At 41.9% G+C, this 13859-nt stretch overlaps 1 protein-coding gene across 5 annotated transcripts in view; it reads right to left on the bottom strand.

The window, feature by feature from the left end:
* ATXN1 (ataxin 1) overlaps window positions 1–13859 on the bottom strand; it is a 492208-nt gene that overhangs the window by 19288 nt on the left and 459061 nt on the right. For all 5 annotated transcript variants that reach the window (XM_027875603.1, XM_027875900.1, XM_027875680.1 and 2 more), the window contains one exon: window positions 4757–6806. In XM_027875603.1, coding sequence (XP_027731404.1) covers window positions 4757–6646 — 1890 coding nt within the window. In that variant the 5' untranslated portion in view covers window positions 6647–6806. The remainder of the gene's footprint in view (window positions 1–4756; window positions 6807–13859) is intronic.

Below are 13859 nucleotides of genomic sequence, written 5' to 3'. Positions count from 1 at the left end.
TCCTCTAAGATGTATACATGTGTACCCTAAAGCTGTTTGGTCACTGATCATTATAAACTACTTGAATGTAAGAAGGTTAAAAAAAATCTACTGTGTTTTTTAGATAAATTAAGCCTTCTCTGCCAGCATTTTGGTACAAAACTACCTTTCCTTCAAGAAGCTTAGACTGAAGGACACAGACAACATAATGATTCTTCTGAACTTGATTTTCCCCAGCAGATTTCCCCAACCTGTAGGTCCACCTTACCCAGTGTGGAAGAAGCCACTCTGTGATGCTTACCCCTTCTTTTCCAGGCTGCAGCTGTTTCAACTGGTGGTCCTCTAGCCCAAGGGATGGAGGCTGCTATACAACACAGATCTGTGCATTAGGGGCATCACAGTAGGCAATGATTCAGAAGGGAAGCAGGTCCTGTCTGCCAGCACACTGGATCCCTCACTCACTACAAAAGGCCTCCTAGCCACAGACCTGCTGGCTTTGAGTGGTGGGTGGCTCACATCACTGATTGCCTGTCATTTTAGGAAGAATGTGCCCTGACCCTTTGACCAGAGTGATTAGCGAATGCACAGTGATTATAAAAAGGCCGAGTGAATGCCTGCAATGGCTGGCAGTGGGTAATGACTAAAACTTTCTTTTGTTTCTCTTTCTGTTCTGAAGAATAATGAACAGTGAGAAACTAAAAGGCTTGCAAAGGGAGAAGGAATTGTGTGTATAGGGGAATACTATGCTGGGAATGGTGAAACCTCAGAGACTGTGGTGAATGTGTGAAGGTTTTTTTTTTCTTTGTTTGTTTTGGGTTTTTTGGGTTTTTTTGCTGTACTGCAGTGTCTGGATCTTCAGCTAGAGACAACATTTCATAGCATCTCTCCACAGCAATAGTTAAAAACTTGACTCCTTAAAAATAAAACAAGCCCACATTTTTATACAGGATGGGTTTGGTTTCCCCTGCATGGGCTAATCTAACATGTTGCTGTTCAGTCATTTCAGTCTTGTCTGATCCCATCCAGAGTTTTCATGGCAAAGATACTGGAATGGTTTGCCATTTCCTTCTCTAGGTCATTTTATAGATGAGGAAACTGAGGCAAACAGGGTCACTCAGATAGTAAGTGCCTGAACTCAGGAATTTGATTTGAATTCAGGAAGATGAGTCTTCCTAACTTCAGGCTTGGCACTCTATCCACTGCACTACCTTACTACCCTAATCTAACATGAGGGCAGGACAATAGTAGTTGTCCATTTTCCCCTCTAAGGTTACTTGTGGTGATGGTCAATGTAAAAACTACAATGGGTTTTTTAAGACAGAAAGAGAAGCACAGAAAGCTAGAGCTTGAAGAGACTGGGTCTAGCCCTTGTGCTAAGGATTTGAACCTAGGGTGCCTGATCAACTATCTCAGCAATACGTCAAACCTACTCAGATGCCACATGTTAGTAATGACCTCTTCCCCTGGGCTCTAGATTGCTTGTATACTTCTCCTATTTATGTACTTACAAGATATCATTTTATGTTAAAATTATTTCTGCATGTGTCATATCCCTCCTATGAGGCTTTAAGTCCCACAGGGATAAAACCTTTTATTCAAATTGCCTATCTCCCAGTGGAGAGATTGCAACAGATCAATCCATCTGTTGGACTGAAATGAAAATATAAAATAAGGAAGGATAAGGCTCAGAGAAATGTATTGACTTGTCCAATGTCACAATGCTAATAAGTTGCAGAGCTGAGACTAGAGCCCACATCTGTCAACTTATAGGTCAGTGCCAAACCCGGCTCTTGTAATCAATGAGCTAAAGAACATGGGAAAGATGTATTGGACAGCAGCCCAACAATCATTCTGCACCTAAGAATGAAAAATAAAGATTCATAGAATAATAAAGGTAGGAATTGTGAAGATAAATATTTTGGAACTTTTTATTTGAGGATTTAGGCATAAGATCATAATTCTATTCATCTTTGACCACTCCTTCCCTATTCCCACAAAAAGTAAAGCACAGCAAAACATTGTAATTCTGATAATTAACCTAAATAATATCCTGTGGTTGGAAGTACTGTCAATTTTTTACCCACTGAGATGAAATGGATTCCGTAGGCATAGGGAAGAAAATCCACACTGAGGGACACCACAGAGCTGGACAGGGACTCCCACAGCATAAAAGCTAAATTAAGCCCAGAGATTAGTCATACTTCTATGTGACTTTCTCTGCGGACTTTGGAGCCATCCCTTGTGAGAAACACAGCTGGTGAAGTATTTTAGCTGTGATGATGTAAGCCTGATTCTGATATGGCTCTCAGAAAGGTGACAAATCGTTTGTGGAGTTGGTGCCTTGCAATTCTGTTCTTACCGCATGAAATCCAAGATACCCCCTTTAGCAGTACACATCATGTTCTTCCCTTCTATGTAGAAGATTTTCCCAGCATGCACTGAGACAACACAGGGGCTGTGCTGACAGATCTGTGAACAAGATTCCACACAAAGTCTACCTACTAATTTGCACCTCTGCAGAGTGACTAGTGGTCTGGCTGCAAGGAGAGAAATGAGAGCAAGGATATGACTACACATGGAAGCCGATTTCTCTATGTCTTACATTCTCATTTTGAAGAGTACTGAATAGGGAAAAATACAAATAGACATTTCCTCACTAAGAACTGCCTAGTGGATCATAAAGCCTGAAAAGGAATGTGAAGGTTACACAGTTTACATGTTACTGATGCCATTGGGGATTTAGAGTGTAAACACCAAGTAACTAACCCTGCTTCCCCTTTCTTCTGTCTCTTAAAGGAATTCTGTTAAGGAACACATTTTAAGAAGGATTTCCTTTCCAAAGTCACTATTGCTAAACCCATAGGGATAGAGAGTTGGCCATGGGGGCAGGAAGACCTGGGCCCCATGTCTCGGCCTCTGACATAGACTGGCTGAGTGACCCTGGGCAAGTTACTTAACTTCTGAGTGCCCCTAGGCAACTGTCTAAGATGGTAAGTCACAAACAAGTTGCTAATATAAATTAGAGAAAGTTTCCACCCTAGGAACTTCTTAGAGATGGAATCACTGTTCTTGGAACTCAAAAATTAAAAAAAAAATTAAAAAATGCCAGGAGAAAACCAATTCAATCTTCATTTAAAATAGAGTTGTGTGTTTACTCTACAGGCCTAGCTCAGGCAGTGAACCAAGAGGTGCCCTATTAAGGGTTACTTGTGCTACACTGCCATCTTTTTTAGAACCTTATTTTAACCCTTTAAGAGGAGACAATTAATAAAAAGGAGAATGATGTTAAACTCTGAAGAAATTAATGTTTGTTTATTGTTGTCTGTAAAAGAAAAACTAATTAAAATGTGGTCTTTGCCATTTTCTAAAAGATCTGAACTTTTCAAAATCTTCCTGGGTATAGGCAGGGGCAGCTAGATGTCACAGTGGATAGAGCACTGGGCCTGGAATCAGGAAGACTCATACATGAGTTCAAATCTGGCCTCAAACGCTTACTAGTTGTGTGACTCTAGGCAAATCACTTATCCCTGTTTGCCTCAGTTTCCTTATCTGTAAAATGAGAAGGAAATGGCAAACTACTCTAGTATCTTTGCCAAGAAAACCCCCAAATGGGGTCATGAAGAGTCAGACATAACTCAACAACAACAATATCATTATAGGAATCATGCAGAAAGAGATTTGTAACACAGAGACAGAAAATTTGGGGTGGTTACTGGGTCCAGGAATACTTAGCAATAGATGGGATATCCCCTAAAACCATAAGGCCACCACTCTGGGCCGTTCACGTAACACTTCTGGAAAATATATTGTAAAATGATTATCCCTTCCACCCCAATCTTCTTGATTTTTTTCCTTTAAAAAACACATATACACAGACCAATTCAAACCCAGTACAACGTATAAGCCCTGACTTTTCAACATATCAACTCCACTCCTTTTAAATCACTTTTGCCTTAAAATCTGAATGGGATCCTGTACCAGTTTAGTGCTTTCAAAGTATTCAACGGAAATATTCCAAGAAGATTCTTTGATTTCTAGTCATAGAAATTCAAACCCTTGACCAAATCAAATCCATTTGACCTAACAACTGATTTAAAGCAACCTGAACAAGGGCATTGCTGTTCATTACAAACGAGCTATGGAAATAAATTATTTAAAATTATTTAGGGGATAGGTAGGAAAGAGGGAAGGAATGTGTGGAAACCAGGAAGGGAAGGACACACTTTGGATGAATGGCTTGTCTTAGTTTTAGCTGTCATCCTGTTCTTGGAATTCCTAGTTCCTACAGCCAAGGAGATCACTCACGGTAGTTATGGTTTCTCTGAAGTAGCAGGGTGATACAAGGACTCGTTGACCTTCACATGATTATAGCCTGACCAGAAATCACAGACTGAGAGATAGAAGGGACCTTAGGGGTCTTCCAGTACAATCCTATCATTTTACAGATGAAGGAACTTAAACCTCAGAGGTCAAACTGGTAATAAGAGTCAGAGCTAGGATTTAACCCCAGACTCCAAATTCAGTACAAGTTTCACTTCACCACCCTATATCAGTTATTGCTTCATTTCCTCTTGAAACAGGGAAAAGAGATCAGTTACTTAGGCTTGGAGAAGATAGGCCCTTACATGGGACTTATTCCTAAGCACAAACGAGAAGACAATCTCCCCCCAGCTTGGCCGAGAAGTCCATCCATCTTGTGAGAGAAAAAAAAAGTGGAGCATCTGAAGTGGGTGTGTGACTGCCAATATTTGTGAGGGAGCTCTGGGGTGAACATTACCTGTGCTCGATGTTCTCCCACTGCAAACTGGATGACTGCAATGCCTGGGGTAGGGCTGTCTTCAATCCTTTCTATGGTGCTAGAGTCTATTTTCAGGTCGTTGCTAATCTCAGCGCTCTGGATGAAGTCTTCTGTTTTCAGGTCCTCAACCTTCTTCAGCTCTCCGTTGGCCAACTGGATGATCGACCCTTTCATGAAGTACGGGGGCAGCGTAGGGGGAACGGCTGCGGAAGATGCAATGGACTGGACCACGGGGAGGTGGATCTGGGCCTGCACCATGGCTGGGTAGGCTGCCTGAGTGGCCAGGGATTCTGCGCTGAAATTCTCACTCTTGGGAATGGTGGTAGTGACAAATGTATGAGGCACTGCTGCAAACTGGGGAGATGAAGTGACGATCGCAGGGGCTACCCCGGATGGCTCCATGTCGGCGCCGCCCACGGGAATGAGCAGAGGCTGGGTCCCAGGGATCACCAGATGCTGCGGCAGGTTGCCGGCGTAACCGATTGCTTGCTGTTGGCTGCTCAGGTAGCCAATGACGGGTGGCTGAGTCCCTGCATAGAAGGCTGGAAGTCCAACGGGGAGGGGGTCCGAAGCACTGTGGGTGGTCTGGATGACAGTGTGTGGTGACAGCGTGGCCACGGCGGCCTTCACACCCTCAGGGCCCAGAGCCTGCTGTGGGGACAGAGCGTATGACCGGTGGCTGGGCTTCCCTAAGTGGAGGCTGCTCTTGTCATTGAGGGTGGATGGGGAGGCCTCTCGGTGTGTGACCTGCTGGACTTCCATGTCTGCGGTGGGTGTGTTGCTGTCGGGTAGGACCATCACAGAGGCCCGCGCCCCCGATGAATCACGGGTGCTATAGTCAGCAGGGCTTGAGTGGACCACAACGTGTCTGGTTTCATAGTGGTGAGAGGCCGTCTTCCCGCTTGCCTTCATGAGGCCCAGGTCTGCAGAGGAGGGGACACCGTATCTCCGGCTCTTCTCCATCTCACCATTCAGCATCTCCTTGGCCTGTATGGCCTGTTGTAGCCTGCTGCTCTCAGCCTTCTTGGTGGATTCCCGGGGAACAAAATGACCACCAGAGTCTGTGTATTGCACCACCACCTGGGAGGAAGGCCCCAGGGTAAGTGTGTGTGGGATCATCGTCTGATGGGGATGCAGGTGGACTGGGATGGCTGGAGGGGACATGGTACGCCCAGCACTTTGGGGAGAGCTGGAAATATGGACGTATTGGTTCTGCTGTGTGGGTGGTGGGGACCCTGCCGTGATAAGCCCTGGAGTCCTGATCAAATGCTGTTGCTGCTCAACCTTGTGCCCTGGCTGCTGGCTCAAGCTGCCCACGTTGGCTAGCAGAGTGGAATAGGCCTCCAGGTGGGAGCGCTGTGATGGAGTGGTGGCCACAGCAGCAGAGGCCACTCCGCTGGTGGCAGGATTGGCTGGAGGGGAGATCAGCTGGGAGGGGATGAAGCCAGCATAGGGCCCACTATACTGGGAAGACCCAATGAACTGGAAAGTGTGCGGCAAGTGTGTGTACTGCACAGGGGACACCGGGGTCCCTGACTGTGGGGGAGGGTACACCGCAGGGAGAGTGGTCGTGGCTGGAACAGACCTGGGGGCACTGGGTGGAGAATAATCCATCCCTGTGGACAGTGATTTGTGTAAACCTATTCCCTGCTGTAAACCAAGCTCTACTGCCGGGGTCCCCCCAGGCCCAGGCCTCCCACCCATGCTGCCTTGTCCACTCTGAGTGCTGGGGAGCCATGTCAAGCTCTCGGCCCTGTGGTTGTCGTTTGGCACGACCACTGGTTTCTCCTCCGATGGCCGGCTAGTGGCGGGAATCTCACGCTTTTTGGGAGGCAAGCATTCATTGCTCCGTTCTTGGTTGGATTTCATTTTTCTCCGTCCCCCCTCCACTGTGACTGCTTCACTGTCTGGCTAGTTATGGTTTCAGTCTGGTAAATGGAAAGTCGCATTTGATTTCTGAAGGGGATCCAGAGACTTCATGAGGAATCATCTCCCTATGAGCACAATCTTCCAACAGCTGCTCGGGATTCTGGAAAAAGAAAGGGGGCAGTGAGGCGGGGGGAAGGAAGGAGGGAGAGGAAATCACAATATCAGTCCTGGGGGTGGGGTAGGGAATCCCACACAAAATTCAGAAGAGGCCTTTGGTTATTAATAGGATTGCCAAGATCCTATTTATAGCCATAGTATAAGAATAGAGACAACACTGGCCATGTCAGTTCATACGTCATGAAAACCATTAAGCAAATCAGAACTTTTACAAGCTATAATTTTGTTGTAGTTAAAACAACTTCTCTTTATAATTCCCCATGCCTCTACCTCTTCCCTAGTTGTCATGGTCAGGAGACACTGCATTTCATATACTCTGGCTTCAGAAGTATTAACCCCACCCTTTTCCCCTGCCCTGAACACACACCTTACCCTTTGCATCCTCCCTGGATGAGTGAAAAAAATCCATGGGAAGGATGCTCTGAGTTCAAGACAACTATATGAGCTCCCAAAAGATCCATGTGCTGGAAACGAAACTCTTGAAATAGTCTCAAAGGGTTATTTCTGCATTCTTATCATCTCCCAGGGTCCATGTTAAACATTCATTAGTTAGATTCCCCTAGCACATACAAACACATGCCTATAACACTGCTCCCTGAAATTCAGGACAAGCAGACACAAATAATTCTCATCCCTAAAATACTGTTTCAGCCTAAGTAGTATTACCATTCATTACCAATGAGCAAAATGATTGCTGCAAGCCAACCAGTGTTGATTTGATTTTATTTCTTTACATTCTTTTCTTTCCTTCTTTGGTGATTTTAAAGCTTCCTTGGGAGGGTTTGCTTACTGGCTACTGCCTTTCCTTCCTTTCTCTCCCTTCTCCTCTACCTTAATATCTATAAAAATGTCCACTCAGAATCAACTCAAGCGATGAAATCCAAAAGGAAGGAAACATTCTTCAGATAAACTGTACCTGCATGTTTAAAATTGTACCTGCATGTTTAAAACTGTAAAGGCACCAGGACGGTGAGCCCACAGCTAGTTCTTTACTGTATCTTATTTCTGTTTCTTAGTAACCACTGAACCATGAGTCACCACAACTCGGCTCAGCTGTTTCATGTAACAAACAGATTTCCACCTGGGCAAGGGCAGAACAATTAGCAAACCAATAAGAACAACTATAACAAGAAACAGATTGAATTTAACTTTTACAGGAAACAAGGGCTCAATTTAGTAATCAGTGCTACAGGCCTGGAGAAGCAATAGGAACCAAAGCTTTGCAACTTAAAATGGCCTTAGCCAAAACTTGCTGTTGGCATCCCTCTTCCATGCTCTTTTTCACTTGGCTTAAAAACAACAACAGTTATTTCATCCTTTCTCAGTTAAGAGAGTCAAGGGAGAAGAAGTAAGTGGTCTTCAACACTCTTCCCTTCTCTGCAGTAGCAAATGCTGTACTCTTCTGGCCCCACCCAGCTCTTCCCTTATACAGCACTACATTCCCCTTCCCCACACATTCTCCCTTCCCAGGTCTCACCTATAATTTTCTGTTGTTGGTTGTCAGTTTTTGTTTTTATTTTTGGCTAAGGTTTAGCATTCCTTGTCCAAATTCTTTCTTTTAATTAATTTATTTTAGTTTTCAACATTCACTTCCATAAGCTTTTGAGTTTTACATTTTCTCCCCTTCCCTCCCCCTTGTCCAAATTCCTTCAAGGGCAGATTCAACTAAATAATTATTTGTTAAACTCTTGCTATGCCCAAGGCATTGTGCTAAGGGCTGTGAATATAAAGAAAAAAAACCCAAAAGTTCCTGTTCTACTTAATATAAGAGGCAAAATTGCACAATTTGACTTTGGAAGTCTCTCCCTCCCCCACTCCCTTACTCATTTTCATGATCGATGCTAGAGGTGACATCTCACACTAAAGGACTTTTAATCAATAAGAGTACTGCTTGAAAGGCAGAGAGGTACTTTATAGAGCAGATATTTATGGAAATTGAGGATGATGTGGAAGATCTAAGATAAGAGAGTGAATTTTAATTTGTGCCTGAAACTGAATTTTGGCAACTGCTGCTCTTATAAGGTGTGTGGATAAGTAGCTTTCTCAAGACTGTCCTATATAATGCCCAGGACATGATTACCTCCAAATAACTGTTAATTTTTGATATATTCTGCAGCATTTTAAACATTAACATTGAAATTAAATCTATCAGCATGCACTTATTAAATCCAAATTATATATCTAACTTTAAATAACCCAAGAGCCACTACCTTTTGTTTTTTACTATGATGGCTTTGTCTTTAAATCTACTTAAGGAAATATATATATATATATGTATGTATGTAGATACATGTGTATGTGCATGTGTGTGTGTATGTGTGTGTGTGTGTGTATGCTCTGTTTCTTCCCTGCCTCCAACTCCTCCTCATCCCCTGTCCCATCCTATCCCACCTCAAGTTCACAAGCTATACCAACTAACTAAAAGTACTCATTAAAAAGATTGTCTTCAAAAAGATTGTCTTCAAATTAAATGTTCTATGCTCCCCCTGCTGGCTAGACAGCAATACTGACCTAGAAAAGGCTGATAAGATTTTAGTTCAATTCCATATACATTTATTAAATGCCTACTATGTGTGAGGCTCTGTGCTAAGTATTGGGATACAAACACAAAACTGAAATAGTCTTTGTCCTCAAGGAGTGTATGGTTTTGGTTTTGTTTTTTTTTTTTTTAGTGAGGCAATTGGGGTTAAGTGACTTGCCCAAGGTCACACAGCTAGTACGTGTCAAGTGTTTGGTCTGAGGCCAGATTTGAACTCAGGTCCTCCTGACTTCAGGGCCAGTGCTCTATCCACTACACCACCTAGCTGCCCCAGGAGTGTATGTTTTGTTGGACAGATATGAGATTTAGACACATAAATATACAGTGGAGGGTCCAAGCACTGACACCGGGGAAAGAAGAAAAGACTTTGCATATAGGAGGTGGCTCTTGAGCTGAGGAAGCCTTGAACTAAGCTAGAGATTCAAAGAGGTGGAGGAGAGGAGGGAGTGCATTCCAGGCATAGGTGACAGCTGATGCAAAGGCGTGGAGGAGAAATTGTCACCTTCAGGGAGCAGTAAATAGGCCAGCCCTGGCTGGAATGTAAAATTCATGACAAGGGATAATGTTAAATAAGTCTGGAAATACAGGTTAGGATCAGACTGTGGATGGTTTTATATGCCAAGATGAGGGGTCTGTATGTTATCCTACTGACAATCAGTAGCAACTGAAGCTTCTGGAGTTGGAGAGCAACAAGGTCAGACTTCTGTCTAAGGAATATTAATTTGGCACATGATTTTGGGAGGTGTATCAATTTACGAAGAGAATGAAAGTAGGGTAGTCAATTAAAAGATCTTTTTAATAGCCCAAGTCAGAGATTACGAGGACTCGAACTAAGGTAGTGTTCATGTAAACAGACAGAAGGGGATGCACATATGTGGAGGTAGAATTGACAAGTGAAAAGACTTGCTAACTATTTGGACATATACTTGATAAGTAAGCCATCTGTATTTCCAATGAATTCATTACTAAAGTATGTTGAACAATTATAGGATAATAAGTCCAGAGCTGGAAAGGACCTCAAAGGTCATTTAATCCACTCCTATAATTTTACAGATCAGGAAACCAAAGCCCAGAGAGATTAAATAAGTTCCTTAAGATTATACAGGTGGTTAAGGCAGAATATTAAGTTCACCACCTCTCTGTACTATGGACAATTCTCTGAGACTTTAAATTGTAGAGAAGGTGCCACGCTACAGAGGCAGCAGGAGTTCCCTAAACCAGAGAATTCTCTTTATCAATGAAATCACAGCTCCTATACCTACCTCTTTAAAAAAGCATACATTAAATTTAGTAAAAATAGTAATAAAAATGTTCTATTGGCTTTTATATTTCTTTCTGATCTCTTTGAATCCTTTTTATATTTTTCAAATTATTCTTAATGTTGTTATTCAGTGGCAGCATGGTGTAGTAGCTAGACAGCTGGCCTCAAAGCCTGGAAGAATGAATTTCAAGTCTTGTCTGAGGGATACAGGCTGTGTGTGCCCCTGAATAAGTTACCTAACCTTTCAGTGCACTAGGCAGAGATGGTGCCAACCTGTATTGGGTAAAGGGAACTTCCAAACCAGTGAACTTATAGGTTCAATCCTTTTACCTAAGAAAATTTTTCTATAAATATTTTAAAAAATCAACCAAAAATAACATTATCAATTTAATTCCTAGCTCAATGTAGCTATTTGTCTACTGAAAGAAACTTAAGAACAGAAGGTTTTTTCCAACTTAGAAATGCTAACAGAGTTTACTTTTCCATTTTTTTTAAAGCATTGCCAGCCTCTTGCTGTGGTTCTCTTATTTTTTTGCTTTTCATACGTTTGTATTATCATTTCTTTCACATCCCTAGATACATTTAATAGCTACTAAATATTAATCAGTGACCACTGTTGTTATATTACTGTTACTGATGGTAATTCAGTTATAAAGCATTTTAAGGTTTACAAGGTACTTTCCTCATACTAATAGCATGAGGTGGATATCATAAGCATTACTATCTCCACTGTAAAGAGGAGGAGAGTTTGAGTGACCTGTCCAAGATCACAGAGGTGAGAGCCAGGAGGTAAACCCAAGTCCTCCCATGTCTACATGCATAGGGTAGCATGCTTTGGAGCAGGCACCTGGGCACACAAATCTGTGCCTTCGAGGAGATGACATAGGGGATGTTCAGGACAGCAGCTAGGCTCTGATATCCCTAGAAGCCAGCACACATGGAACGTCTCTGCAGTGTCTGGGTAGCCAGTGTCCCCTGGCGGCCTGCCCATGCTAGAATTCCTGGAAAGGCTCAAGGCGGAAAAATAATCACTTGAAGGAATCACCATCTGGATATGTAATGGTCCCAACTGAATTGTTCAGCAGAGGTCAGAATCTGTGTTTTCAAGAAAAGCTGGAAATGCCTTTCTGCAAAGGCCTTCCTAGCTCAATACATGCACAAAGAATGTCCTGCTTTAATGAGTAATTACATGCCAGATTAACTATCCTGGTACTCTAAACCCTTTGTTTATCCACAGTGCTGGCCAAAGGCAGGGAAGAGAAATCATTCTCTATAGCACCTATAATTAATGAGTCTTATCTGTTACCTGGAGGACTTATGTCTAAGCATGAAAATGATAATTCTGTCCTTATTACCCACCCAATCAACAAACTTGGCACAATGACTCTATTCAAGGGTGCCAATGTGGAAAACCTTTAGTTTTTTATTGTACACTCTGTGTGTGTGTGTGTGTGTGTGTGTGTGTTATAATTTTCAAATAGAAATGATACATTTTAGATGTGGAAAGGAGTCTATAGTTTATTTAATGCAACTCTCTATATTTTTAAGTAAAGAAACTGAGACCCAGTGAAAGGAAAGGATTTGCCCAGAATTATACAACTAAGCAAAGGCATAATCAGGACTAGAATTCAGGTTTTCTGATCTCCAGATCAGTAATGTTTCCCTAGCACCATACTACCCCTCATATTTTCAATGGGTCAGGCTTTCATCACTAAAAGCAGAAAATAATTTACTACTTACTAAGCAGTTATAGCTTTGAGCATTTTTAAAGGTCTCAATTTAAAATTATAATAATTCAATAACTTTAATTCACAATTGACAATCAAGTTTATTCTTTGCAAGTCACTCCTAACTCAGGATTAAAATGGCAATCTTAGTGGTTCATTAGAAGACTCTTTCTGCTTATCCTCTGAATTAACCAATAATCTCTCTCACACCTATAATTCATACAAAAGAACTGATTTTTAATACTTAATACTTTTTACCCCCTCTAGCTGATTAATGTAACTAGCTTTCTAATATTTTCAAGGCATGGGTCACTTATTCACACTGTTCTGTTGGACAGGTAGGCATTACTTCTACCCAACCCACATATGCAAATTCAATAAAAGGAAAGGTCAGATACTGAGTTAAGGCCCGACATTTCTGGGTAGTGGTAAGTATTATATTTCCTTGCCCCATCCTACCTGCTTCTTCCATAATACATTTTTTTAAAAGAAAAAGTCCCAAAAGGTTTGGTTGGGAAATGCTGAATCTTCTTTCTACAGCCTAGTGAAATATGCTAGATCTTCCAAAAGGATGCCTGCCAGCTGTCTATTCCCAAACATTCATTTTAGCCTTTTTTTATGCTTAATTTAAGAATGGCCTAATAAGAGCCATACTAGGTTTAGTTTGGATCCTACCAATCACATGTTGGAATGAACTCCCCAGAAAACTAATAGCTGAGGTTTACTAATAGGGAATGTATAAATCCTTACTGAGTTTGAAAAACGCCTTCTCGAGGCTGAGAAATCCCTAGTCAGCTCTGAAGTACTCACTGTCCTTGCCTTGTCCATACATACAATGAATATATACAAAGGACTCCCACTTGTTGCAGCAAGTGTGGTACAACATTATTTTTACTGGTGAAAAGTTTTAACTATTTTAAAGCATCATGTCATTATTATAATTATTATTGATTATATAAACAATCAATATAAACAATTATTCAACCAAAACTTTTTTTCCAGGGCATTAAAATACCTTCTCAGTACCTCTAGGAGGTTCCTTCTCTCTTGCTTTCTCTGTAATCTTTAAGAAGGGGTTAGTGTGGAATATTGAACTTCAGTCTAATGACTTGAATTCAGATCCCAGCTCTGCTACCTAAAGGCTGTGTGACCTTAAGCAAATCATTTCTTTTCTCCGAGCTTAAGAAATTTCACCTCTAAAATGAGAACAAGACCATACTTTGCTCAGAATTGCAGTGATGAGGAAAGCACTCTAGAAGATGGAAAGCATAATATAAATGTGCTGCTGCTAGTACTATTACATTTATTAACTAGCTTCATCTTCCGCTTCTGGTGAGACACCCTCAGACACAAAGCAGACAGTAAAGAATAAATAAAGAGATGTGGATAATCTGTCAACTAAATTACTGGATGTCCTTTTATTATTATTATCTTTACTCCTACTATCTTTACTACCACCACCACTACTACTACTACTACTACTACTACTACTACTACTACTACTACTAC

The sequence above is a fragment of the Vombatus ursinus genome, unplaced genomic scaffold (assembly GCF_900497805.2).
Source record: "Vombatus ursinus unplaced genomic scaffold, bare-nosed wombat genome assembly UNPS02000577.1, whole genome shotgun sequence".
Lineage (NCBI taxonomy): Eukaryota > Metazoa > Chordata > Mammalia > Diprotodontia > Vombatidae > Vombatus > Vombatus ursinus.
This window is presented reverse-complemented; position numbering and strand designations above follow the sequence as displayed.